At 37.0% G+C, this 27,993-nt stretch overlaps 1 protein-coding gene across 5 annotated transcripts; it reads left to right on the forward strand.

Moving 5' to 3' along the window:
• On the forward strand, window positions 1-27,991 carry LOC139959408 (uncharacterized). 5 transcript variants are annotated; one of them, XM_071957015.1, is made up of 20 exons: window positions 1-138; window positions 5,900-6,024; window positions 7,862-7,979; window positions 8,629-8,712; window positions 10,540-10,622; window positions 11,869-12,073; window positions 12,487-12,764; window positions 15,312-15,461; window positions 17,575-17,862; window positions 18,553-18,732; window positions 19,122-19,400; window positions 20,117-20,410; window positions 20,735-20,839; window positions 21,374-21,504; window positions 22,700-22,817; window positions 23,125-23,254; window positions 23,806-24,009; window positions 24,848-25,026; window positions 26,687-26,711; window positions 27,744-27,991. In XM_071957015.1, the coding sequence occupies exons 2-19, from the start codon at window positions 6,013-6,015 to the stop codon at window positions 26,699-26,701; spliced, it is 2,853 nt and encodes a 950-aa protein (XP_071813116.1). In that variant the 5' UTR covers window positions 1-138; window positions 5,900-6,012; the 3' UTR covers window positions 26,702-26,711; window positions 27,744-27,991. The 5 variants fall into 5 exon arrangements, with proteins under 5 accessions (XP_071813116.1, XP_071813092.1, XP_071813109.1 ...); XM_071956991.1 differs by lacking the exon at window positions 26,687-26,711; XM_071957008.1 differs by lacking the exon at window positions 26,687-26,711 and having other exon boundaries at window positions 11,869-12,061.
• The last annotated feature ends 2 nt before the right edge of the window (window positions 27,992-27,993 follow it).

Below are 27,993 nucleotides of genomic sequence, written 5' to 3' on the forward strand. Positions count from 1 at the left end.
TTTAAATTCCACCACCGCGAAGCTTTAAACCGCAACAGGTAGCGTTCTTTACATTCCACATTTGGACAAACTTGATCCACTATATCTTTCATAAATTTCCCTGGAAAAGTAACAGCTAAAAGGAAACGCAATCGAAAGGTGAGTAACTACGAGTGGTGATTCGTTGAAATAATTATAAGAAACCGTTTTTTTTAACGTTGATTCTAAAGTTAAGCTAAGTTTAAGTACAGCACTATACTAGCCTAACTATACTAACAGTATTACGGAGTGATATTGGTACTTACTGGTGACAGTATAACATGCACTAGTGTGTACAAGGAGGCTTGTGTTAGGCCCTAGGACACTAGTATTACTACCCAATAAAATCATTCTGAAATTCGCAAACCTTCCGCTTATTATTGTCTTGCATAATTTAAAAGACACTGTTTTTAGTAAGTTTCATTAGGCTAACCTAGGTCAGCGACTCTGTTACCAGGGGGGGGGGGGGGGTTGGAATGTCGATAAGGATGAGTTGATGTCAGGAAATTTAAGCTGCTTAAACTTTGCAGGAGGCATGGGGTGTTTGCAATTAGGGTTACTTAAAGGCATTGAAGACTCGCCCCAAACCATGTGCGGCTATCTGAAAAAGTTATTTTCTGTTACTTGCAAGTGACGTTTTGTTCATGTCGCTACGAAATGCAGACAGTAATGAAAAGTAATACCTTAATTGTTATCTTTAGCTGGACCTGAGATGTCCATCGCTGTATCGTTTGTATACTGTGCTGTGGGTATTGACCGCAGCTGTATGTACTGACTGTACACTAGCGTCTAATTACCGACGGTAGCAAGCTGTGTGTAGTTTCTGGGATCGATGGTGGTGTCTAACACTTCTGTTACACCTCAATCGAAACTAGGTCAGATTACCGGCATTAGATGTTTCTTTTTGCGCGAGTCTTCACACCCTTTAAAGAAGTATGAGGCGGTTGGCGTAAAAGGGCAAAAGGAGGCCCGCGTAATGAAAGATTAAGAATCTAATAAAATATTAAAACTGCAGTCCGGGTAATGATGGTTTCAAAAAGAAAAATACTAAAAGGCGGTATCTTTTTCATTTTTGACGCCATATCGAAAACTACAACCAAATAGGGTGGCGCTGAATGTAAAGTTAAAGCCTAAGCTACAACCTAAGCTATCCTAATAATAATCTCGGAGCTACATTTTATTCTGCTACAGTCAAATTCTATCTTCTCCATCCTCCAAAGTCATGTCAATGTGCCTAATCATTTCAGTGAGCCATCCTGCTCCTCCACAAAAAACGGTACTTTCCGCTGACAAAAACGTTGCTTTCCTCTGACAAATTGTGCGTGCGGAAAGTACCATTTTGTTTCAGCGGAAAGTACCGTGTGCGGAGAATAACGGTACCTGTGTACAACTGTACATGTACTAACATTGATGCACTATACACAGTGTTGTGAACTTGTGAATGGTATAGAACTAATTATGTCTTGGCCAAGTTGGCCTTCAATTTATGAAAAAGAAATCAACAGAGACTGGAGTAATTGGTTGTGTATCCAGCATACTTTGCCATGGAAATGGTAGGTTGAAAAACATTGGTTCATACAAATGAAAGATGTTGTAGAATGTTTGGCCTCAAATCATCAGCCATGAAAACTCAAAATTATATATAAAACTAAACTTAACTTACAGTATAAAGTTTGGGATGGGGTGGGGGGGGGGGGGGTGAAGAGGGATACATATAGGGGACCTACTGTACTATATACAGAACTATACCACACAAAATATGACAGGATTAAATTCTCTTTTAGTTTCCTGGCCGAAGACAAAAAGGATTATTATCCATGCAATGGTGATGGTGTGTGTGATGTGTTCACTTGTAAATACTATAACTCAACAAGTACATGGTGGTGTGGATGCATCTGTGTGAGGAAAAGAAGGGCATTGTTGACTGTGGGGGTCAAACTTAAAGGTCAATCTGAAAACCTTGCAGTATACACACAATAACTTCAAAAACACAGTTTATTGAAGCCTATACAGGCTAGTGCTGATGGTCGTAATCAATTAATTGCCTATACAGGTACTGTACAGGTACGGAATAGTGTCCCATCTTGGATTGCAAGATTTGCAAAAGTTGCCAATATATTACAGATCAACTCAAATTCACTTCCCTAGGTATGAAGAAAGATGTAATCCAGAAAGAATGTGATTACATTTTTGGTTAGCTGAGCATGATTTTGTTCATAAAGTAAAATTTTTGTGTATTTCATTGTATTTTCACTGTCTTTCAGTCAGCTAACTGGGTCGTTGCTTGAAATGTTGGTAGTTTTCAAACAAGTGTTTTTGATTCCTTGTTGTTGGCAAAAGTAACCTATGCATGCAATAGTTAAACTTAACGGGATAATAAACTTACAGTAGAATGTACATGATGATGGTTTATTTTCATACTTGGTATGTGAATCCACCTTAATGAGTACAGGACCCTATTGTATAGTTTATGGCTGTCAAAGGTCAGGAGGTCACCACTCACCAAAGACCACAGTCTGAAAACCTTATAAACATGATAATTTTAAAAGAAAATGATGAAAGAACCTGATACTTGGCATATATGGATTCAACTTGGTAAGTACATGAACATAAAAATAAATAAATTTTTTAAATCAAAGGTCATCTGAGGTCACCTGAGGGCAAAGTCTGAAAATCTTGTGAATATAATATGTCAAAAAATATTTCTTGGATAAACTTCATACTCAGCATGTGGATCTACCTTAGGAAGTAAACCTAGAATATCATTTTCTTTTATGGAGGTCAAAAGTCATTCAAGGTCACGGTCTCACTAGTAGTCAATGTTCAAAAACCTTGTAAACTAGATCTCCTCCAAAGTAAAACTTAGATGAACTTTTACATTTGATGTGTGTTCTATTCTTAGTCAGTAGAAGAACCATATTGTTTTGTTGCAGAAGACGTGCATAGGTCATTCGATGCCAACAGAGGTCAAAGCCTGAAAATATTGAAAAACTTTATGTCTTCAATTTAAGCAAAGCTTGGATGAACTTCCTCAGATCCAACTTAGTAGGAACAAGATCTCTGCTGCTTTTGGTACCATCTCATTTCTCAGATTTTTACTGCAGTTATAAGAACACATATGTCAGAACATCAGGCCTACAGGACACAATATTTGCCACAAGTTTGCTAATTTAAATGAAAGTCTTTAAAACATCCACTGGCTAAAAATCAAATTCCAAAGTCTGGCATGATTTTCCTGAATTACAATACTGTAGTGTCATGTCATGTCAGTCACTGCAGGCATATTTTACTGTACAGTAGTTTGGGTTTTCATACAGTCATGTGTTTATGTTCATGATATGACAACTGGCAGAAAAATGCAAGTGCATTACCTCCAACTGGCAAACAGTGAAACTCACTGGCATTTAGCATGTAAATAGCCTGAATTTTGAGGCCTAGAACCTGTAGGAATTCAACTTACTGTATGTGTGAATGATACTGCCATATACATGATACTACCATATACATGTCCACATTTCATGTGTTTTTTTATTGGGGGGGGGGGAGGGGGTGGATGAAGCTTAGTGTGCTAGAGAATCACTGACTCACAGATCAAAAGGCCATGCTGGCCTTTAATTCTTTTACTAACTAGTAGCTATTGCAGTGTTGTTGCTGCACTCAATTCATTATCCAAACTTTGGACTCGTATCGACAACGGAACTAGGTTTTAGCGTTCATGTTACCATGGACACGGTAAACAAAATTCCATCAAACCAAAATCCACAGCAAACAACTTGAGGATCGTGAGTTTAATTTATCAATTCCTTTCAGCAAGGTGGTTCTGATTTATGTGACAAAAGGGGGTAAACAGTCTAAGGAAGAACTTACAAGAGGGTGTATTTGTACATTGAATCTTGTTGGGAGTTTATGTATGTGATATCTCATCTCTTCACCGTGTATTAACATCCAATGCCTGCTACCAGAAATCCAAAAATCCTTTGAAAAATTACATCTTGAGTTTGAGTGTAGACTTCAATGATCGAGCCTGTGACTTAAACAATCGTATCGGTTTATTCAGACGGATTTCTCACCACAGCTTTGCCACTAAGGTAAATATTAAAAGTAAATCTTTGGTACATACTCTTCGCCTCTAATTGCATCTTCTGTAAACTATCCTTTAGAGGCTTAATCCAATATATATACTAACTGCTTACATAGGTTTGAACATTCAGGAGGTGATCAGACAGTGTGGTGAGCTACCTACTGTAGGAAGTGTGGTGAGCTACCTACTGTAGGAAGGCTTAAGAGGGGAGTAGCTAAGGTTGTACCATATGGATAGCTTTGTTATTTTCATCATGGTAAAGTTACAGTAGTGCTTGTTATATTCCAGTATGTTTCTGTTCTTACTTTTTGTTGTTGTGAGAATGGGATGGAAACGGTTGGGGGGGGGGGGGGGTGAGGGGTGATGAGGGTAGATAGTGAGCCATCACAGAAAAATTTGACCGTCCTTATCATGCTGAATGCTCAGAAGTTTGAATTGATGTTGCAAAGGTTTTTATTTCATATTGAAGCAGTGTACAGTCTGTCAGTAGTTCATTAGGTTTGGATTATCAGATTTCATTATCAAACAATAAAGTGTGTAAAAGTATGTTGGCCTGACGTTTCGATCCTAGCAGGGTCTGCTAAAGTATCAGTCAAAATTTGTCTATGAAGTTTCCCAATTGATATTTGCATTAATCTGTTATATTGATAATTTGTTTCCCCCAAAGTAAAAAAAATAATTCGAAAATTATCTAATTAAATTTATGATTAATTACTCGCTAACTAATATTTCACTCGGCGAAAAAATCTGAGAGGGTGTCTCAGTTTGATTGATTGCAATTCATTCTTAAATGAGTAATGAAGCCTAATAGGCTAATACTGAGCAATCATTTTGTATTTTGTTTTTTGATGACCAAGGGCAATAATGCTGCTTGGATTGACATTCCCACGGAATCAGTGGAATTATCTTCTAACAGGTCATTTCTATTTCAAATTTGTATTCACTTCCTGTTTAAAGAAGCTGGAATACAGAATTCAGTTTATTTTTGTTCATCAACCAAGCAATTTGTTTGTGGTCTTCTCTCCTTACAGTATGATTGAATGAAACATCTTTGTTTGAATTTGGAAGAACTGTAGAAAACATGGAAGTAGCAGTCAAGATCAGGGTGGAAATTGATTTATAGTTAATAATGACCCAAATGTATAGCAGATCAGTGACATGTTATTCTGCTACTTCAGCAATATTTGTCACAAAAGTGTTTTGGGAGTTGAATGGGACAGAGCTATCTTAGTCATGACAACTCAGCTGTTTGCTATGGACTGTGCTGTATGAACAACTAAATGCATGTATGATTTTTGCAAATGTACTCCCAAGAACTACTCTACTTTAGATACCACCAGTACCCTATAGCATCAGCGTTAACAATGACGATGTTTATCATGCCCTTTGCTTCAGCCATCCCAATTTTGTTGTCCTCTTTTCATGAAGAATGTACTTTATAATGGTTTCTCTCTGACTGAGCCTCTTCCTGGTAGCAGTAATTCTAAAGGTTTTTTTCCTTGTTACCTTTATAGTCATCCCTGTGATGATGAAGAGGAGAACAACTCAGCTAATAAGAGACTTGCTGCTGAAAGCTTTGAGAATCATTGAAGCGTGGTAGTAGATCAATACTAACCTTATGTCAAGTCAACAGTTTCCATGACATTTGCCAACAAGTACAACATTGTGCAGTTTGTAATTAAAACTGGTATCAGGTGGTACAAGTGAAGCATGCTGTAATTTAAATAGGAGATTTTAGACAGAGGATGTTATAGTTCAGAAGAAAGCGTTTGATTCACGATTTTCTCATCTCATTTTCAGGAACATATACAGTATTCTGGAGGTACAGGGGTAGATAAATGGTTCTAACAGGAAGATAATTTACAATAATACTGAAAACTAGCTACTGTATTGATCTGGTAGAGAATATAATCATGTCGCGGCGGGTAAGTCTATGCTGTTTTTTACATGTAGTTCATTTATGAAAATATGGTTTCCATCGTGACTTTTTGATATATATATTTTATTTTTGTACAATACATCAAAGCTTTAACCTGTACCACAGAGCTGATGAAAAGTATGTGTGCTCTTTCAGCTAATGCAGTTGAGTGCTGTAAATGTGTTCAAATTGCAAGGTTGTTGTAAGTTATGACGATTTTGAAAAGTTGCATGTGTTTTTCAAGCATAGTATGAAATGAATTTAAGAGTAGGTCATCTTCTTGATGATTTGTAATCACAACCATTTGTTTGTGTTTATAGAATAATATAAACTAGCTAAAACTGATCCAGCTGATTTTATCTTTTCAAAGAATCTCTTACTTGTAATAATCAGTCTAGGATAGGGGATTTAGGGTTTATTTCACATATAAATCGTGTTGCGCCAGCTGTCCTAGGAAGTCCTGTTGTACAGTATATATGTAATGTGGATCATGATTCTAATGACCATTGACCACAGCATAGTACTGTTAAAGCCAGTAAGATCAAATATTAAATTTTGCATACTGGTCTTAGTTCAATGAAAGCCATGATTTGATATGATCAGACCTTGTAAATCAGGCTATTTACTGGTTAAATGCCAGTCAAGTTTGACTTTTGCTAGTTGAAAAAAAATAGACATGAATTTTTCAGCCAGTGTTCGGTAAGAAAATAAACATGTACGATAATTTTTACGACAAGTAAAACTTGTAGCCGGTGAATGTAGATCTAGCTGACTTGAATCCTACATAGGCCACTAAAGAATGGCCATAGTGACATCTAAAATGCTTTCCAATCTTGTGCACTGCGATTGAGTTATTCCATGCCATAAACTATGCTATTCTTTTTTAGATTTGAGCCTTAATTTTTTTTGGGGGGGGGGGTAGGGGAGGGGGATGGTTGCCGGTCTAAACAGGGAGTTGTATGGAAACTCCCTGGTTTAAATTACTTGACTCATTTGAGGAGCCAATCCTTCCTACACAGGCCACTAATGGACATAAGTATAGGCCACTACAGCACATCCGTAGTGTCCTGAGTGTCCTCTAAAATTATGCCTTCCAATTCTTGTCCACTAATGTACAGTAGGTTAGACTTTGTGTGTTCTGTTAGATAATTCTTTGGACTTCTTTTGGCTGCTTTGAGCAATAAAAGTTTTTATGGGGCTGGTTGCAGATCTAAATTGAGTCAGGAGCCAGTCCTACATAGGCTACTAAAGCACATCCATAGCGTTCTCTAAAATGCCTTTCAGCACTTTTCCGCTGAGATGATTTTCTTCCTTGCTATACTTCTATGCTATTTTTTGTGGCAGGTTTGAGCTAGAAAGTTTTGTATATTGTCAGGGCTGGTTCCAGATTACTTGAGTAATCTACAGACTTAGGTATAGTGACTTCAGTCACTACTGTATGCATAGGCCACTACAGTTAATCCTCAGTGTACTCTAAAATGTCTTTCAGTTCTCTGCAGAGTCTGCACACTGGGAGAGAGTTCCTTCTTCCATGCTATATTAATTCTATGTTATTCTTTTAGCAAATTTTAGTGATTTATGTTATGTTTGGGGCTACAGTACCAGTAGCATTAATAATGGATCTTCAGCTTCTACAGTATGTACGTAAATTTGTGAGGTGTTAATATTCAGCTGTGTAGTTCTTTTAGTGTTGCAGGTATCTGAGTTACTGTACACTCATGTAATAAATTATATGAATACAGTACGTATGGAAGCATGCAGTCGTGTACCGTACAGTGACAGCGATTGATAATATATACAATGCACTCAGAGGTTGAACTGTGTGTATTGCCTAATTTCCACAGAGTCCCAGAAATGTTTTCAATACCCCAAAGACCTACCAGCCAAGCAGATCCAGCAGTCGGCCGTCTCCTACTCCATCAAGAACGGAGGTCCTTCTGGAGGAACTAGGCATTGAAACAGGTTAGTTTATTTACAAAATTACTGCAGAATTGCAGATGTAGTATAGGGTTTTATTCCTCTGGTGCTTTTATTGATCTTTTTTCATTTATTTAATTAATTGATCCACCCATCTGTCCATCCATCTATTTTACTGTTTTGCACTTGTTTACATATTATGGTGTAGCAACTTAAATCTCCTGTATACAGTAGATATACTGATGAACAACCTGGATGAAGGCAATTTGTCCCCTGCCCAGACAAAACATATTCCACTTATTTATTGGTATAATAAATTGCGGATGTATTGGTTGACACCTTTTCCTCTCCTCCCCGATCTCCCATCCCCTCTCCAAACACCCTCTCCCTCCCCCCAAATAAAATAAAAACTAGAAAGGAGGAAGATTCCATTTGTCCTCAAGGAAATACAGTTCTGTTTTGCTCTTGATACACAACAGTAGTACTTTAGATCTGTACAGAAACACAATAAAAGACACATCTTCATAAAGTTCACAGTGACTTAGAATTGTTACCCTGGTAATATTGATTTGGCTATCAAATATTTCTGTCTATTAGCAACTTACTTATTCTTTGTAAACAAGTTAATATCACAGCAGAATCCACATAGGATAAATGAGGCTAGTTGTTATTAATGTTTTATTTTTGTTAATAGATGACCTCGGTATCCAACAACTGGAATCATCTTCTGGAAGTGAAGGAGAAGGCTCTGAAGATGGAGATCATTTGCAGGCTGAAGGTACATAAAAAAAAAATTAAAATTCCAAATTATTCTATTTTTCATTGAAAAAATATAGAAGGTGATATTTTATAATGTTGTTTATTTTTCGGAGTAGCACAGTAAAGTCTTGTTTCTAATGTTGCTTTTGCTAAACCGGTTCTACTGTACTGAAGGAAGTACTCTCACATTGTAATATGGGGTTTTCAGTTTTCATATATACGTACAGTGCCCAAATCTGCAACAATTTGAAATTGCCTAGCAACTTCATTATAAATCATTAATTATTGCAAGTCGATATTTCTGTCTGCTCGTGATATTGAACTTTTTGAAATATCCCCGCCTGGTACTCGTCACATCGGCCGGCTTCTCGTTAAACTAACACTTTCTGCTGCGTCATAATCCACCACACCGCAGAATTTTAATAATTTTTATCGCTGGACTGAGAGGATTTTTGGTCTGCTGCTTTTGATCTCATCATTGATCGGAAAGATGAAATTTCATTAAGGCACCTCGAGACGGCGGCGTGTGAGAGAGATGGCGATAAAGTGACGTGGAGATTCTAACGTAAGCAGCAGCTGCTTGGCTGTAAGGATGCATGAAATGAGTTCCATTGTCAGACTCAGTACAGTATGAGAAGTAGTTAACTGAGTGACAGCATCCTCTCTGCTGCTAAGATAAACCATGGCAGAGAGGCAGGGCAGTTTATATTGTTATCCTTTCTGATAAGTGGAATATGAGCATGGAGTCAGATGAAGAACTTGAAGGTAACTTTTTGTACAGATAGTCTAGATCAGTGTGTATTCAGTAGGCCTTACTGCATGTGTTACTGTACTTCTATTTTAATTAAATGTACACAGTATGTGTAACCTGCCTCTGTGTTTATACTGTCATTGACTAGTGAAATAGTTGCACTTAGGCAAACTAACAGACTAATTGTAATTGATTTCGTATTTCCATTGAATTTGTGAAAGGTGTAATGTTGGGTATTCTAGTTTGTTAAAGCCAATAGAGAACAGATGAGGCTATTGTCAATCAAGTTTGAAAGACCAAAGAACTCATCCAAACTGAAATTTAAACTACGACTTCAGGATAACGATTACTGTGTTGAATGTGTTCTATCAATTCAATTGAGCTGTATAAGCCACAGTTTTGGTCAACTTTGTTCATCACAGGTATCTCTTTTGCACAGACCAGTGTTTTCATGGCACAGACCAGTATTTCTATCACACAGACCATTGTTTCTATTAGACAGACCAGTATTGCTATTTCACAGACCATTGTTTCTATGGCACAGACCAGTACCTCTATGACATCCAGACCATGTTTCTATGGGACAGACCAGTGTTTTCATGGCACAGACCAGTGTTTCTATCACACAGACCAGTATTGCTATTACACAGACCAGTGTTTCTATCACACAGACCAGTGTTTCTATCACACAGATCAGTGTTTCTATGGCACAGACCAGTACCTCTATGACATCCAGACCATTGTTTCTATTGGACAGACCAGTGTTTTCATGCCCAGACCAGTGTTTCTATCACACAGACCAGTGTTTCTATCACACAGACCAGTATTGCTATTACTGTACACAGACCATTGTTTCTAATCTATTGGACAGAACAGTATTTCTATGACATCCAGACCATCGTTTGTATGGCACAGACCAGTATTTCTATGGCACAGACAGGTTTGCATTTCGTGACTGTAGAGGGTGGGGTGATGGAGATGGGGGAGTTGTTCGTCACAGGATCTCGTTCACACATAGCCCTATGATGATGGTTGGTGGTGTTATTCCTCATGTCATGGTTTCCTTTCCAGAGCTCTGTTTTTCATCTTCTGCAGGTCTGTCCTCAGATGCGAAGGTTTTACACAGAGAGCTGAGTCAAGTGAAAATAGAGCGCGATGAACTACTACTGAGGGTAAAGGTAGGTCGATGTCAAACAGCTAAATAAAGCTCACCCCTCAATTTGGTGTCCATTTGTATTGTAAGTTTATTGAAATAATTACAGTTGCTGTTTGCATCTTCATTACTAAATTATAGGAGCGTGTTTCATCTTCCTCCAGATTTTGAACAAAAGTTTGATACTTACACCATATATTTTAGCTCTCCGAAAGAAGCAAAATTAGTCGGTACTTTACAAATTTGCAACTCTTGCCCAGCTCTTCTAATTTGTAAACAAAGATGGCTAGGCTAGTAACTTTTACTGTGAAAGTGTTGACAATTGCCCTATATGTTCATGAATGTACTGAAAAGATACAAATGCTCAGAGGACATCATTTACAGCCCACAATTATACTACAAACTCAGATAATGGTCACTCATGCTCGAACTTCCAAAGCATTTTATACTTTTACAATCTCAGCTTTTTGTCTCACTGAGATAATTAATTGTCTAATGGAACACATCTCAATGTCTGTGGATAATTATTAGAGGTGCTCAAACCTTACAGCATGCTAATATTTGGGGCCAATGCTGAACATTTTTTGTAGTCCACTGTGACATTTATGTCAACAATACACATTGTTTTCAAACATCTTTGGATGTTTTTATCTTGTTACTATGCTACTATTTGGGCCAAATGCTGAAAATATTTTGACGTCCGTTGTGACATTAATGTCAACAATACACATTGGTTTCAAACATTTTGTATATATTTTTTTGTTTCTATGGTAATATTTGGGGCCAATGCTGAAAATCTTTTGAGTCCATTGTGACAAGAATATGACAAATACACACTGTTTCAAACATCTTTGTATGATTTTTTGTCACTAACATTTTGGGCTTATGCTGATGACCTTTAAGATTTTTAACATCTGTTGTGACATTAATGTGAAAAATTCACATTGTTTGTTACTTGCTGTAGAAACATTAGCCTGCAATGGTAAGCTGCTGCTTCTGAAATCTCTGTAAACACCCAATATTTTGTTGCTCTGGTACTGAAAGCCTACATTTGAGTTATTTCAGTGATCAATTATCATTCCTTCCTGTTATCGACTGATACCAGTACTTTTCCTTTCATACTGTACATAATCTGCTTTATTTTCCCTCTTGTAGCACCCCTTACTCCTCTCCCTCCCATTTCTCCCCTCCCAGCCCCCCAAATAAGAATGATGACAGAGCTATATAGGTGTGATGACCCTGGTCTTTGTTTTCCTATCTTGTATTTGTAGACTCTGAGGGAGAAATCAGATCATTACCAGCAGCTTGCAAATAAAGAGAAAACCAGCAAATCACAACAAATCAAGATTCTAAGAAAAACTCACGAAAATCAACTCAGTGCTAAATCACAACTCATGCAGAACCTCCACGATATCATCGAAGAGCAAGAAGGAAAGATATTTGAGTTAGAAGCTCAGCTGCAAGGTAATTATAGTGGTACGTGTTGGAGTAATTTACATGCATTATAGACTAATAATAAACTGCTATTATTTATGAGATATTTGTGTTTGGCAACACTGGATCAATGGATACAGAAAGTTACTGCATGCATTCTTGATGAAGTTGCTTAAAGTGTTTCTGGGATGGATCTGTGCTAGGTTTGACATCAAAATTTCTGAGATTCAAGAGTCATGGCAGTAATGAAAATGTCATGGAAGTTATGTTAAAAGTAACACAACCCAAAAACAGTATTAATAAGTAACATAAGTCAATTTTATTTGATGATTTTGTCATTAGAAAGTCTCAGAATGATATAGAATACCTTTAAAATTGTCAGAGTTCTGCTGTTTCTGACGTTTGTCTGTGAAGTAACCCGCTGCTTTACTGTCTAATCGTGCTCCTGTCGATAGGTACCCCAATCCCAGAGACCCGCCCCTCGACTCTGTCAGAGCGGGTCCGTTCTTTATCTGATTCCTTGGATAAGCTGCAAGCTCAGATGGCCCTGATGAAGGAGAAACAGATGGTGGAAGGGACGTCCTCCAAACAGGAGCAAAATAAGGAGAACACTACCCCCGGGACCATCAAAAACTCACAGATGGCTTCTTACCTCACAGAGATAAACCACTTGAAGAAGAAACTGGAGGATTCCAACAAAACCAACCAAAAACTGCAGGAAGAACAGGTAAAGGTTAGCAATCTTTGGAAGCCCTTGATTGCCGTGTACTGTCATGCAATGCCTACGTAGATTAGACTTTCTTCCATTTCTTGAGGTGTTTCTGTGTTTTCATTCTTATGACACTGCCCTCTATAATATCTCTACCTCCTTTGTATCATTTCCCTTTGGTTCTACTTATGAATTATGAATATGCAGCCTACCATTCCACAAAAGATGATATGTAACTGTTTCTTTTCCTGATATTTGGGCCGCATTGCTGTTAACCAACTTTATTTACACTTAAAGTTACCCTTACCCCCACCCCCCCCCCCCTCAAGGAAATATTTTTTAGAGTTTTGCTAATCGTCATGCTTCACAAGTGAGTTATAACAGCTGCTTTAAGTAATCAGTTGTGTACTTTTATATTTCAAAATATTGGAAAAGTCAGGCTCTTGAAATGAAATGAAGAGAAAAATAATGAATAATGGAAGACTACTAACTGGAATGCTTAATAGTTAAATTAAATACGTAAGTAAGTACAAGATGATAAAACAAGATTACCACTAGCAGTGTAGATTATTTTGTAACATTGTCTGACATCGCAGTGATCCCTTAACAGTTTCTCTATTCTTACATCAAATTTTGTGCAGTGTATTTCGAAATTGGCTTCGAGCAATTTGTTAAATACATGTGATCCATTTCTGCAACTTCCTTCCTAGAAAAATGGCATTTTCAAAAAAAATATGAATTTTAAATATTAATATAAGATAGGGATACTATTTTCTCCATTTCATGAAAGATTTTAAATTTTAACTATAAGTTTATCCTCATTCATCAGATGCCATTCTTCATTTCACCACTGTTAATCCCTTAGCCATATTCTTGCTTTTTATTACATTTTCTTTTCCCCTTCTAACATATATTCTGTGTAGATCTCCCTTTACAAGAACCTCTTGTTATCCATAAACAAGGATTGTTTATTTTGATAACAAGCCACGAAGCACCCATCTGAATTCCAACACAAACCTCGTACATATAGTACTCTATGTATGCATCATCATCCCTGATCTGTAATTAACATTCCTGGTAGTTCAACAGTAATGACTCATCGAGAGAGAGTATGGGGGGGGGTGGGGGGCCTGGATGTCCCTAAACTTGCCAAAGCATTAACGACTGAGAGACCCTGTGATGTCATTATTCTTGTGTTGTTTGCAAATTCATACTGTGTACAGCCAGATAAGCAACATCTGATTATTAATGTTGTTACAAAGTGAAGTGGCAAAGGAGTGCTTTTGGTCCAAGAAAGCCGTGACATATATATATGGCATTGTGGTTATCTAATGTGGCATGGGATAAAGAAAGGGTCTGGATATTGTTAAACTTGCTATTTGCTTGGTGGGAGATCCTTGTGCAGTGTATAAATTCATACTGTACAATTCCAGATAGGAAGCATCTGGTTATTAATATTATTACAAAGTGAAAGTGATGGCCCAAATGAGTGCTTTGGCCAAAGAAGGCCTGTCCTTTGCTGGTGTTGTAGATATCAAATATGGCACCATACAGGGTTGGATTTCATATAAGATGGTGTTTTGATGTTACTTCTTATTATTTTCATATATTGTGCATCAAGTGATGTTCATGAATGGTTTGTTTCAGTGTTCTTTTAATCTGCCTGGTTGACTCTAATGAATAATAAATTAATTGATTTGGTGTCTATCCAGATATATCACCATCTCTCATTCTTGGCTCTTTACATTTTCAAATACGGTATTACTGGTAAATATATGCCTGTTTGTAGTAATTCGTAATCTTTGAGAGTAATTAATGGTTCTTAATCTTGAATGTAGACTCTGGTATTTACATTGCTCCCCTATTACCTGTCTCCCACTCCTCATCTGCACTTTCACATCTATTAAAACTATCGATTACAAAATGCAATGAAAAATTTCAGGTCAGTTTTGATATGTATATCAATCTCATCGATATATAAGGGTTGTGTCAAGTAAACATTTAGTACAGATATACTTATACTTACAGGTCAAGAACAAAAATATTCATTCTACTTTCTATTATAGTTTTAGAATAAAACTTAAAACAGGCCTCATGGAAGTGCTACATGCTTCTGTGTACCAAAACAGTTGATTAGAAAGTACTTTGGACAAACTTATCCATACTTAGGATTAGGAAACCACAGTACATAGATTGTGTCTACTTTCTCTTTTACAACATATGCTAGAACTGACTCCTGCCTCCCCTCTCCAATCAAGAGATAACCGTCATCCTATGTATGAATTTTTTTCGCCTTGCTTTGATTTCATGATGTTATGCTTTCTCTGTTAGGATTGCCAAGTGTATTTGTAGATTTTGATAGGAATCACTCATTCTGCATTGAGTGAAAGATAGTTTTGTCATGAGTGTTTCCACAAGTTAAATATTGTCTGATAATTAATGAAAGTTGTCACTCTAAAAGGCTTTGCAGAGTGATTTGACACAGGCCATTGTGATATCTTTCATGAAGACTGTATAGTATACACTGTGTAACATTGTGTGTTAATGATGTGGATTTTTTGCTATTCACAGCTGCACAAAATCAAAGGACTGACAGATAATGAGAAAGAGGTTGAATATCTGAAGGAGGAGATGGAGAAGATGAGAAAAGAGAAAGAAGAGACAGAGGAGAATTACCAAGAGAAGCTCAAGAATATAACAGAGGAAGGAAAGTCCAAAAAGGTAACACATCACGTCAAAAAAGAAAAGCTGCAGCGTCTGGAGAGTCCGGCTGCAGCGAGGATGGATTAATATTAATCAAACAATATCCAGATCATCTCAGCAGACCAGCGGTGCCTATTCTGTGAAAGTGCAGAGCCTGAAAGATAATGTCCTACCGCAGCCACCCTAGCATCCCAATTTTGACAGTGTGCCAATATAAATATATATATATATATAGATATATATGTATAGGTATATCTATATATATATATGTATATGTATATATATATATATATATATTCATATATATATATATATATATATATATATATATATATATATGGATAAGTATTCAGGTTTAATCTTGACAACCTCTTGTATGAAAATGTTACAACAAATTCTGCTTTTTGTGACTGATACTTCAGCCTTGCATTCAGTAATAAACATCCTACACTTAACAGTGGCGGAGCTAGGGGTATTGGTCAGGGGGGCGAGAGTGGTCTGTAGGGGCGCTTTCGATACTATGTAAGCGGAGCGCCACCACAGGTTGGCCCCGAGCGTTTTTTTGAGTAAACATACTCCCTAGATCGCCAGAAATGATCCCTTCCGGACCTTGCTAATTTGCAGATAAACAAAGAATAAATAGGTGTTATCGCCATTTGGTCAGAAAATTACACCAACAAAATGTGACAAATGTCAATAGGTATTTGAGAGCGCAATAAAAAAGTCAATAATCGCGAATAAGTAAAAAGTGGTAAAAAGCTGAAAAGGGCGCCAGCAGTCCATTTGAGTTCGTCAGGGGGGGGGGGAGTTTCTAGTTGTCCCTGGGACAACCAGATCTTACCCATTGGTTGTCTAAATTGCAAATTTTTCTTATTCGAAAAAGTGTAGCAAGCTAACACAGAATGGCTTATGGCTTTACCTATTTGATGTAAAGTCGTACAAACAAAGGTGATTTTGGCTGTTCGAAAAACAAAATTGGTGGTTTTGGACATTCTGACTACCGTTAAAACATTTGCCTTGCCACTGTTGCTATAACGACAATCATAACATCATGACAACCTGGACATAATATCACGAAGGATGAAAATTGCATCAGAAGTAAAAAGAAGACATAAACTTGATAAAGATAAGAATCTCCACACTCTGTTATTTGGCAAATTTGTTTGGCTTACATGGATGTCTTTTCCTAGGCCATTGTTAATGAGATGTAAAATCTTCTGCAAATGTACCTCCATTTGTGTCAATTAAATTTTCACAGCTTTCATATAATGTTGCCTGTACTTTCCTGGGAGTTTATGTCAAATTGGGTGCAAAGTACAATTACTTATATATCCTGACAATGATCCCATTTATGAACATAATAATTGCCCCTGCATAAAAGATCTGGTTAATGTTCAACTATTTTAGGCATTAAATATTTATCAGAATAAATCTGTTAAATTTCATTTTTACTGCCAACATCAAGAAAGAGGAAAAACAGAAACAAGTTTGAATTGATTATCTTTAACACCCTACCCTGTCTTATGAATTCGTAATGCAGAAATTCTCTGTTACAAAAACAAGTCCTGCTGGCTCTTTGCATCGTCTACAGTGTCATTTAATGGAAAGTAAAGTGATCTGGCAGTCAATCCTTTACCGTTTGATGGATCTTGTCAATTTTAACTGTTTGCTGTGTGGCATTCAGGAGGGTTTGTGCTACTGAGTTGTCAAGTTGATAGCACATTGAAGCACCATAGCAGACAGAATTAATAGCTAAACATGTTGTCTCAGGAATAATGTACATACTAGTGCATGGCAAAATCCTGTATTAAGTTGGGTAAATTGCTACACAAATGCAGAGAAATGTAATTTTTCTCTTTTTTCTTGCACATGGTGGTACCTTCGTATCTTAACTATTTTATGTGAAATATAGGAAAACAAAGAGTATTTGCAGTGCTATGCAAAATGTGAACACTAAGTTATTCTCTGTACCTAACTTTAATACATGTTTGTCAAATTGTCAAGGTCAAGTGAAATACTCAGGTGTTCATATCTTTGATGAAGCATCTTATTTGGGCTTTTCTCTCATTAAATCTGTAAAATATAATTTTTTTTTTTCTCTCTTTCTTTTATTTTTTCCTTCTTCTGGTAGAAACAAGAAGCAGAGAGCTTTGCACTAAAGGAGAGGATGAAAAAGATGAAAAAACAATTGGAAGAGGCATCAAAACAGCACCAGACAGAGCTGAAGACACTGGGGGAGGAGAAACGTGAATTGGAGGAGAGATTGAAGGATGAGATGAAGACGGCGGGAGAAGAGAAGCAGAGGTTGGAGAAGGAATTCGTCAAGGAGAAACTCAAGATGGAAGAGAGATTGAAAGAACAGGATTCATTGCTCACCAAAGTTGAATCGGAGTTTGAAAAATTAAAAGCATCACCTAAGGTAAGAAAACCTTTTTAAATATTATCACACATTTCAAAGAAATACTCTTATATACGAGAGACTGTTGATCCCCAATACGGACAATTTTGCGTCGCACAAATTTTATGTAACAGGTCAGCGAGTTCATTTGTGACTTCTGGCATTCAGTGATGGTGTTGCCATTTGCGGTTTTCTGAAGCAACTGATTTTCTTATTGTTGTTATGTTGGCTTTGACTGTCGATTAGAAGTAAATTTGTAGCAAAATTCAATGCCAAATCTTGGTGTAGTCCTATTTTTTACTAAAATTATTAAACAAGTGTGACGTTATTGCTGTTTGATATGTTTCATATTAAACTAATCTGCGAGTAAAGTTTTAACCAATGTCACTTGACACTTTAAAAATTCAAAATAGCATTTTCAGAGTTTTCAGATGGAAACGCTCTCTATTCTGTTTCATACAGTGCCTTGAATGCTTAATCTTTTGATCTCAAAGATCTAAACCCCTGCATGGCTTCTCTCAGTCAGATCCACTATGAGATGTAATCACAGCCTCAGTTATCAGAACGATGAGCGTTTCCATCTCAAAACGTTATACTATTCTTAATATAGAGTCGATTAAAATGACAAGGATTTTGTCATAGTAACATTTCCAAGGAAAGTGAAGCTTGGAGTTATTTTTTATTACATTGTAAAAATTCTTCTCTCTGTAGGTAGTGGAAGTCGAAGTCGAGGTTGAAGTTGAGTCGGAAGACTTGAAGGCTGCCCTCACTCGGTCAACTGGACAGTGCGAGGAGTTGAAGGCTCAGATCCTCAAACTAAAGCAGCTCTGTGAAGCGGGAGTTACGGATCTTCAGGCTAAAGAAGAGGAAAATATGGAACTCTCTAAGCAGGTGATGCTCGTTGATCTAGACATTTATAGGAATATGAACTGATAGAATAATGCAATGGCCTGCTTCCCAACTTTTAAAGGATTTTATTTGTAATTATTAAAAAAAAAATATGTTCTGTTTTTGACACAGTATGAATTGTATGACATGTAATTTGCAATAAGGGAAAACATTGTGTATAGAATTAAATGTAAAAAAAGTCTCGTTGAAATAATCTTACTTGTGTGTCTTCTTGCGTTTGTGTGTGTGTGTGTGTGTGTTATTGCATGTTAACATCTCTCCGAGCAAGGAGATCTGGGAGATTGACAAGTTTATGTGGCAAAGGAAGAGAGAGAGGAAAACCATTTAAAAAAAAAAAGGTCTGGTTTATAATTTTATGGTTCTGTCGACAGATTTCTGACCAGGAGAATGAACTGGAAAGTCTGAAAGCAGAGGTAGAACAAGAAATTAATGCAATGAAAAAAGACAAAGAAGATGCCTTGAGTGATCTGAAGAAAGACATGAGACGCCAGTCTGACATCATCTCACACAAATACGAAGCTCTGAGGACCTGCTTCACTCGACTGCGGCCAGGTCTCCTCATGATCGGTGAAGAATACAAACAGCTCAGGGCTCTCTGCAAACAGTTTCCTGCCATGCTGAATAAAGCAATTGAAGAAACCAAGAAGGAGGTTTGGCTTTCTATACATGTGTTCATTAAATATCAATAACAATGTAATACATATCAAATAATGACCAAAATATGTGAGAAATGATTAAACAGTTCTGATGTGCTGAAGTTTTGTGGAAAAAAATTAGAATAGACAGTATTCATTTAAATGCAATATCATTAATGTACATGTTGTAAAACAAAAGTATAGAAGGTTTTGTTACTTAGACCTAGTTTTAATCTTAGGTTAGGTAACAACCTGGTAGGTTCCATTTAATATGGTGGCAATTGGCGATCAATACTTGCAGCACAAAATCTACATTTAGCAACAAACTGAAAGAAATTACAAAGATTTCAATATAGAGGTTGATTGTTAACTTCACAGTGTCACTTGAATCCAAGCTTCAAATATTGAGAACAGATGCTGTCTTTTAATAAACCAACTCTACCTGTTCAGACTGGTGTTGCATGCTTCTAAATTTGCATTAAGCAGATGTGAGGTGCTCCCTGAAGAACTGTGTGGAAATTTACAAGGTGCTCATTTATGGACTGAAAAACAAAGATATTCTGTTCAAAAATATATATTACGAAAATTGGCCCTCACCATTACTAATCAGATGGTTGTTTTAGAAAGCATGTGTCCAACAGGGCTCATATGAAAGAAAATTTAAATATTGTCCTTCAGACAACCCTGCCTATAATTATAATAATTTTCTTTTTTAACCTGTAAACTTGCAGATACAACAAGCCTTAGAAAGTTTAGAAGACCGCAACCTCGAGTTGGAACAGAGATACCACAAAGAGTTGGCCCGTCGGAAGAAATATCACAACGAGCTTGTGGATCTCAAGGGGAACATCAGAGTCTTCTGCCGTGTACGACCAATCATAAAAGAAGATGGTAGTGGTATCATGGCCAAGAATGTTGTGAACTTTGACCTGGACGATGACGGCCTGATATCACTCGTCAACAAGACAAGAAGGACAACGTATGAGATGGACAAAGTCTTCACTGCAGAGGCAACTCAACAAGAGGTAATGGTTGGATCATTCCTGGGGAACAATTTATCTGCTTATTAAAGGTTTACAAAGTATTTTCACTGCCATACAAGTTCGAAATTGTGTAAAAAAAATTCTTGATATGCTTCAAAGTGAACACTATCACCGAAGATTTTTTTTTTAAATCTTGTGTTGTTCAAATATTTCAGTTGTTATATTAGCTTCCTCAGCCTCATGTGCTAGTTTTGTTATATAATAAACAATATAAATGAAAGATATAAGCGTGATTTTCATGTAACAAGCTGCATAATGATGATACTTGCAAGCTATAAACTCCATGTCTGTTTTAATATTCTATAGGTGTTTGCTGAGGTGGAACCATTAGTCGTTTCCAGCGTTGACGGGTACAATGTCTGTATCTTTGCTTATGGCCAGACTGGATCTGGAAAAACATTCTCCATGGAGGTAAAAACATTAAGTAATTAATAAAGGGATCACTTACTGTTACCTGCTAAATAATACTAAACTGGACAAGAAAAAAATTAGAGGAAATTGATGCTCTTTATTGCTTTCAGGGATCATGCTAAGAGGCATTCTTATTGTGGATAGTGTCAGAGATGTGGATAGGCTTATTTACTATGTATTTAAGTGTGGTAGATCCAGCAATATATAAAGAGTGAGTTCCTTCTCTCAGTTTTTTTTTTGCACTAATGAACAGAAAGGAATAAACCAATGTAACAAAACCTATAGAAATCTGCCAAATCGTTGGAAATTTTCAATCATATCTTTTATCCAGCTTTGAAGACAACTGATTGAAATAGCTTTCCTGCTGTGGAAATTTGTCATTTATTAGATCTGAAACCTTATATTTACTTCCAGTGACTTTCCAGTATCATTTAATGGATCATTTACGCATCCCCCCCCTCCCATAAGGTGTGAAAACTGTGTTATAAATATTCATTGAACTATATATCATAGTTATTGTTCATTAACTAACAGGGACCACCATCTAACCCTGGGATCAACCAGAGGGCGCTACAGTTGCTCTTCACCGAAGTAGAGCAACGATCTTCCGAGTGGGAATATTCGATCAAAGTAGGCGTCATGGAAATATACAACGAGAACCTCAGGTGCTTGAAAATATTAATTTTATTTTTTTTCATTTTCATTATTCTGATAACTCTTTGAAAACATGTTTAGGTACTCTTTGGTATTTCCCCTGAGGAAGCTGGGTCTAGGATTCATTCGTCAAATTTCATCCTATATACTGCATTTTCCACAATCTTGATAATAATAGTAAAAATAATAATTAGTCTCATGTAGCACAGAATCCAACCTGAATGGGTTGTTCAATGTGCTACATGTAGTGCCAAGTTAAAGTGACCAAATAATAATACTTTAAGAAATTTGAGAAGTGGCAAATATATATATGTTAGGTTTACAGTCTTGTTCATGGCCAAGGCCCTCTCACACGACTTTACAACTTAAACCTGGTCATTGGTAACTTGTCACACCTACACACCAAAGTGTGCACAATTCAAACAATCTCTCCTGGGGCACCACATTGCACCACAGCCACGTGTCCCTCTGGGGGCTTCCCATAGGGTGCAGCCACAAACCGGCGCACGCAACTATATTTACAAGTTACCTCGCAAGTCCCCATTTATACACCTGGGTGAAGAGAGGCAATGGAGATAAAGCGCCTTGCCCAAGGACACAACGCAATGATCCTGCCAGGGCTCGAACCTGTAATCCTTAGATCACAAGTCCACTGCCTTAACCTCTTGACCACAATGCCCTCATGCCCTCAAATGCCATGCTTAAACTGTTTGATGACCTTAAAGAACCGGGAGAAGTTCCACAAGGGAGGAATATGTGTTAAACCAAGAAGAATGAAAGTTCCCACAATGTTACATGATAATACTAGACTCATCAGTTACTAATTTAAATGATGGTATAAGGAAAAGGTATAAAACCAGTAATAAACAGTGGACAGCAAGTATAACTTTATTAAGAAGGCCTTTTTGTTAATCTATAGAACTGATTTCATTCTTGTTGTACCTGTTACACCTTGTGTAATATTGTACTTTTCAAATTTAGGGAGTTGAAATTAACTTAATTACCCCCCCCCCCCACAGTGATCCACAGGCAGATGTTCTACAAACCATGCTTCATTATTACCTTAAAGTAATGTTTATCTTACTCGTTTGAAGTTCTTGCAATTTGTAATATTAATTGTCATGTCAAAATTATATTAATAAACAAGTAAACATTAAGTCATGAATATTACTCTTTTTCTTTAACATTTTGTTTTTGTTTTTTTAGGGATCTGCTCGGCGATAACCCAATTGCTAAACTGGATGTTAAGTTAAATCCTGAGGGTGGGCTCTATGTACCTGGACTCACTGAAATTGAAGTAGAAAGTGCCAATGATATAAATGAAGTAAGTTAAGACATGTTGTAGGATGCAATGGCTAAATTTTATTGCCAAATATTTAGTCAACAATAATTGATAAAACCAACAGTCTACAAAAATTTATCAGTTGACGAATAACACCATTTTGTTTTCATGAAGAATTCAGTTTTATATCACCAGATGGTTTGAAGGATGAATTCATGATGATAAGTTCACTTTGAAAACCTTAATGTACCACAAATTGCAAATGGTATAAGCACACTTTACATTTAACCACCCAAAATCCCAACATTGCCCCTTGATAAGGTTTCTTGGTTGCATTTCTTCATGTCAGGTCTTCCAAATAGGACGTAAAAACAGATCGACTGCATCGACAGACATGAACGAGAGGAGTTCGAGGTCACACGCTCTCCTGTGTGTGACCGTCACAGGGACCAACCTACGCACCAGAACAAAAACAATAGGTAAGTAGAATATATCAACAATGATTAACTTTGTTTACTATCCAAAGAGACTGATTGTGATGTACAAAGGGGTTCCTTTGCATATAGATAAAAGCATGTACCTGTTGTGACATTCCACAATGTTTTCTAAAGTTACATAGAACTTTTCTCTTTGGGTGTTTGCTGAGGGGTTATTTGGTAGTTTGAAAGAGTTTTCATGTATAAAGTAACTCGTGATATTGCCTTCTGGCAAAAGAAATGAAGGTTGTCTTTTGATCTCATCATATACATCACTGAAAGATTGTGAAAACTCAAAATATGAAATTTGTTAAATATTTTGATTCTTCAGATTACTCCACTTCTCCTAAACTGAAAGAAAAGTAAATCACTCACTGGCCATAATTTTTCACAAATTTATTTCTTGTAAACTGTTACCCCCGTCAGCCCTCCCAGTCCCCCAAATAAAACCTCTCTTACTCCTTTGCCCTCACCCCTACTCCCCTCAACCAACCATGTAAAAATTCATTCCGTCCATCCCAATTTCTTAACATTGAATTTTTCCTGAATCACAGGTCGTCTTAATCTCGTTGACCTGGCGGGATCTGAGAGGGTCGGCAAATCTGGCTCAAACACAGATGCTGATCGAATGAAGGAAGCACAGAACATAAACAAAAGCCTCTCAGCTCTTGGTGATGTCATCCAGGCGCTAAGAGGGAAGCAATCTCACATCCCATACAGGAATTCCAAGCTAACCTATTTGTTGCAGGAGTCTTTAGGTAAATGTTAGCCATTCCTCAAGGTTAAGCCGGTTGAACATTGCCGGACTGAATGTGACCCAACCTTACTCCACTGTCTCAATGTGGAAATTCCTGGCTAGTTGGGCTGTTTGTGTGTGCTTAAGAATGCCAATGATCATCAAGATTTTGCTACTTTTAAGTTTTGTCTGCTTCAATCCGAAAAGCTGAAAATGTAAGATATTTTGATTGGCAGTGCATGCCATTTCAAGACCAAACTGTGCAGCTTGGATAAATGTTACCAATCACTGAGGAATATTTTTGCATGTGACCTAACGAACACCAGTCATCATTATTACAGCAAACAGTTCTTTGTGTGCAAACATCTGCAGTTCATTGTGCAGGAGCCAGTTGTAAAATTGTGGATCTTCTCAACTATTGAAAACTAGGCTACACTTGTCGAGTCGAATCGGGTCTAATTCGGTTGGGGCAGTCTGGGGTACTGCATATTTATGGCAGTGTTTCTTTATGTAACTAGAGAGAAATATTTTTTTTTAAATGGTTTCTTTCAGTTTGTCAGCGACTTCCAAGCCATCATGTTTTGTAATTATGATTCTTAAAAGATCAAATAGTTTATGGTTTTGAAGTATGACGGAACGTTGTAAGAAATACAGTGACTGAGGTAAAGGTAGCATAAGATCCAGGATATTGGTTGCAAAGGAAAATTTATCAAGAACACTTGTTTTACCTATTTTTAATTTAAAAAAACCCATGTGATTCACCTTTCTAAAAGTTTTAAAGTTGATCATACTGCATGTTTCAACAATGCAGGAATGATTTCCCTCATTTTAAATCGTCTTGTGTTTTTTTTTTACTTCAGGCGGTGACAGCAAAACACTGATGCTGGTGCAAGTATCGCCTGTAGCCAAGAACTCTGGCGAGTCGCAGTGCACCCTTAGTTTTGCTCAAAGGGTAAGATCGGTCGAGTTGGGTTCTGCTAAGAAGAAAGTAGAGACAGCAGAGATCGCAGCTCTCAGAGAAAGACTCTCTCAATATGAGGTAGGTTTACAGTTGTTTAGTTTTTGGTTTTCAAACGGTTGCAAAATGAAAGTTGATGAACAAAGAAAGCAGTTATCCTTGAAATTCGAAACAGTGACATCAGTGTAAGACACTGCGCACTTGGTCCAATAATTTATTTGCCCTTTCAAGTTTGTGTTTACATTTCTAGTCAGTTTTCTGTTGTTCATCTCTTTTGTATATTTCAAATTCAAGAGAGTTAAAATGAAAATGTTATAAAAGTTGTAACCCTTATTTGTCCTGACATTTTGTAAGAGATGGAAAGATTTACAGTTGGCACAGTTTCAGTTCAGTAACTCTTTAGAGATGTTGATTGAATATGTTATTTTTACTTAACTTGAAACATGCTGAATTGCCTACTATTTTAAACAAAAGGCATGGTATCGAATGATGCTGGATAGCCACATTGTAAGAGTGCAGGAATTGTGTTCCTGACATCAATGGTATTGAGTCCTGTTGTTGCATAAAATGGCTTTTACTTTTTCCAACATTTGTTCTTATTTTTCTATCGTTATATTTCCATTTATATTGTTGTCATTTTGTCACATAATTTGCTTTATCACCACACAAATGCTGTTATCTTCTTATTTATTTTTATTGTTGCTATATTTGTCTCTTTTCTTCAAGTAGAGTTCTCGCAGTTTTTATTTATCACTTTTTTGATTTAATGCAAAGTTTAACCAATTAATGTAGGTGATCATTCACAAGAAAATTATTTTAAAAGTCTACAAATGACAAAGACTCAAATCAAGTATCATTGGTGAATGGCCTGACTTGAAAGCTGGGGGGAGGTAGGGTTGTATTATAGAGTTAGAAATATCTCATTATTTTTGTGATTAAAACTAGGCTAAAAACGTACTTATTTGCCTTCATATAGAGTCATTTCTTTGTCAAGTCTGAATTGGGTCAAAATCTAACTCTTAACACTGATGTAGGAAGTTAAGAAGTCAATCGTAACCATTTCTTTATTATGAATTTCAACTATGCCTGCCGCACACTACACTGATCATGACGCAACTCGACTGTCGTTTCTGGATAATTGTTGATAGTCGGGTGTGTGTGCGTGGTCTTAAGATTACGACTGATCATGAATTTACCAGTCTTAAGTTGCGTCTGCTTCAGTCAGGCAGGCTGTAGAATTTTCCCCGACTGGTGTGGAAGCTGCCCAGTCTTCACAAATTCAACCAATCACGGGAATGTAATTCTGCATGTGACCTACACGACCATCTTTGGTTAACAGAAAGCAGTCGTTGTATGCACTTGTCAGTCATTCTGAGAGGCGGGGGAGGGGGGGGGTGGGGAGGGGAGGGGGCAGTCAAAAGCACAAACTAAGATTCCCCTTGTAATGACAGTCGAGTTGCATCGAGTCATGATCAGTCTAGTAGTGTGTGGCGAGCTTTAAGGTTCATCCGCCTCCCCTCCCGCAATACACAATATTCCTCAGCAGTTCTAGATCTCAGAATTACATCAAAGAAACATGTCTGAAACGTAAAAAAAAAAAGGATTTGAACATAATTTACAAACCAACCTGACCTACACATCTCCAACTAACAACTGCAGTTCATACACCTTCTCATTTTAACCCGATTATGTTTCCTACGCCCTATGTATAACATGAATATTTCCTTGATCTTTTCACTAGGACTCTAGTGGGTAGTGACAGGGAGGTAACCTGTTGCATGGTTTTTATCTTTTGATATTTTTTGCATGTGACACATTTCTGTCTGTTTTGTCTCTGTTTCTATATGGAGTTTTCTTTGGGTCCTTTTTGTGGGTTATGATGATTGCATTTTAGTGGAATTTTAAACATATTAAAGGCCTGACCTAGTAATCTTGAGTGTTTTTTGTTTTTCCTGTGTGGTGTGCCTTAGAGGTTGAATAACGTTTGACTGTGCTCACCTGATGTACACCTATATAAAACAGAATTAACTGTAAACAGTGAAGAGTCAGTTACTTCTTAAAGACATCACAAATGTTTTGAATTAAATGATTAAATTGGCTTGATTTGATTGTTTGCTGCGCATTTATACTGTTCATTCAATATATATTTAGATTCAGATAGCATGTCCAGTGTCCACCCTGTTTCCAGTTCACCCCAATTTTCAATATGTTAACTTAATTACTGCTGCTATAATTAATCAATAAGAATCTTGCCTTGGCTTGCTATGTTGTTTAATTCCCAGCAGGGAGTTTGCATGTTTTATAATTATATTTCCCCAACTCAAAATGTTGCACTACGAAATGAGTCTGCTTGCATGGTACTATCAACCTCTCATGCATATTATTGGAATTACCCCATGTTAAAATACCAGTAAATCTGGCACCACTTTTGTGGATGGCAATCAATGGCTTGCACAGGACTGGTTTCTATCTACAAAGTACTTAGTAGGTATCGATGGTTTATAGGTGATCCTGTAATGTGAATCTCACATGAAACTTTAGGTACATTTTCTCTGGTGAGAAGGGTTCAAACTGCAAAGAAAATGTAGATTTATACCTGAATTCCTATCTTGATGGTGAACAAAGAACTGCTTTTGGATGATCTGAAGTTACTGAAAATGGGACTTTTCTTCAGATTTGCAAAAATGAAAACTGATACATTTTCTTCTCTTGAAGACTTAAGAAGTGAAAAAGCAAAGGTTAATTCAAGTACATTACAATATCAAGTCTTTTATTTGCCTCTTTTCTTTTCCCTACAGAATGGGGCCGTAGGTCAATATTCTTCACCAAAGCCGAAAGGAACGCCGTCCTCCAGAAAAGGCACACCCAAAGCCAGATGATGAAGACCTCCTACGATTGAATGCCAAAGAAGGCCAAAAAATCTACTCCCAAGATATTCCTATTTTAAGAATTGGTGATTGCCATCTATTTTGTAAAACAAGTAAAGGGTGCCTTAAGCCGTTAATTAATATGAGGAATTTGTATTAATTGCTGACACATTGGCCAATA

Source organism: Apostichopus japonicus, chromosome 3 (genome assembly GCF_037975245.1).
Source record: "Apostichopus japonicus isolate 1M-3 chromosome 3, ASM3797524v1, whole genome shotgun sequence".
NCBI classification, from domain to species: domain Eukaryota; kingdom Metazoa; phylum Echinodermata; class Holothuroidea; order Aspidochirotida; family Stichopodidae; genus Apostichopus; species Apostichopus japonicus.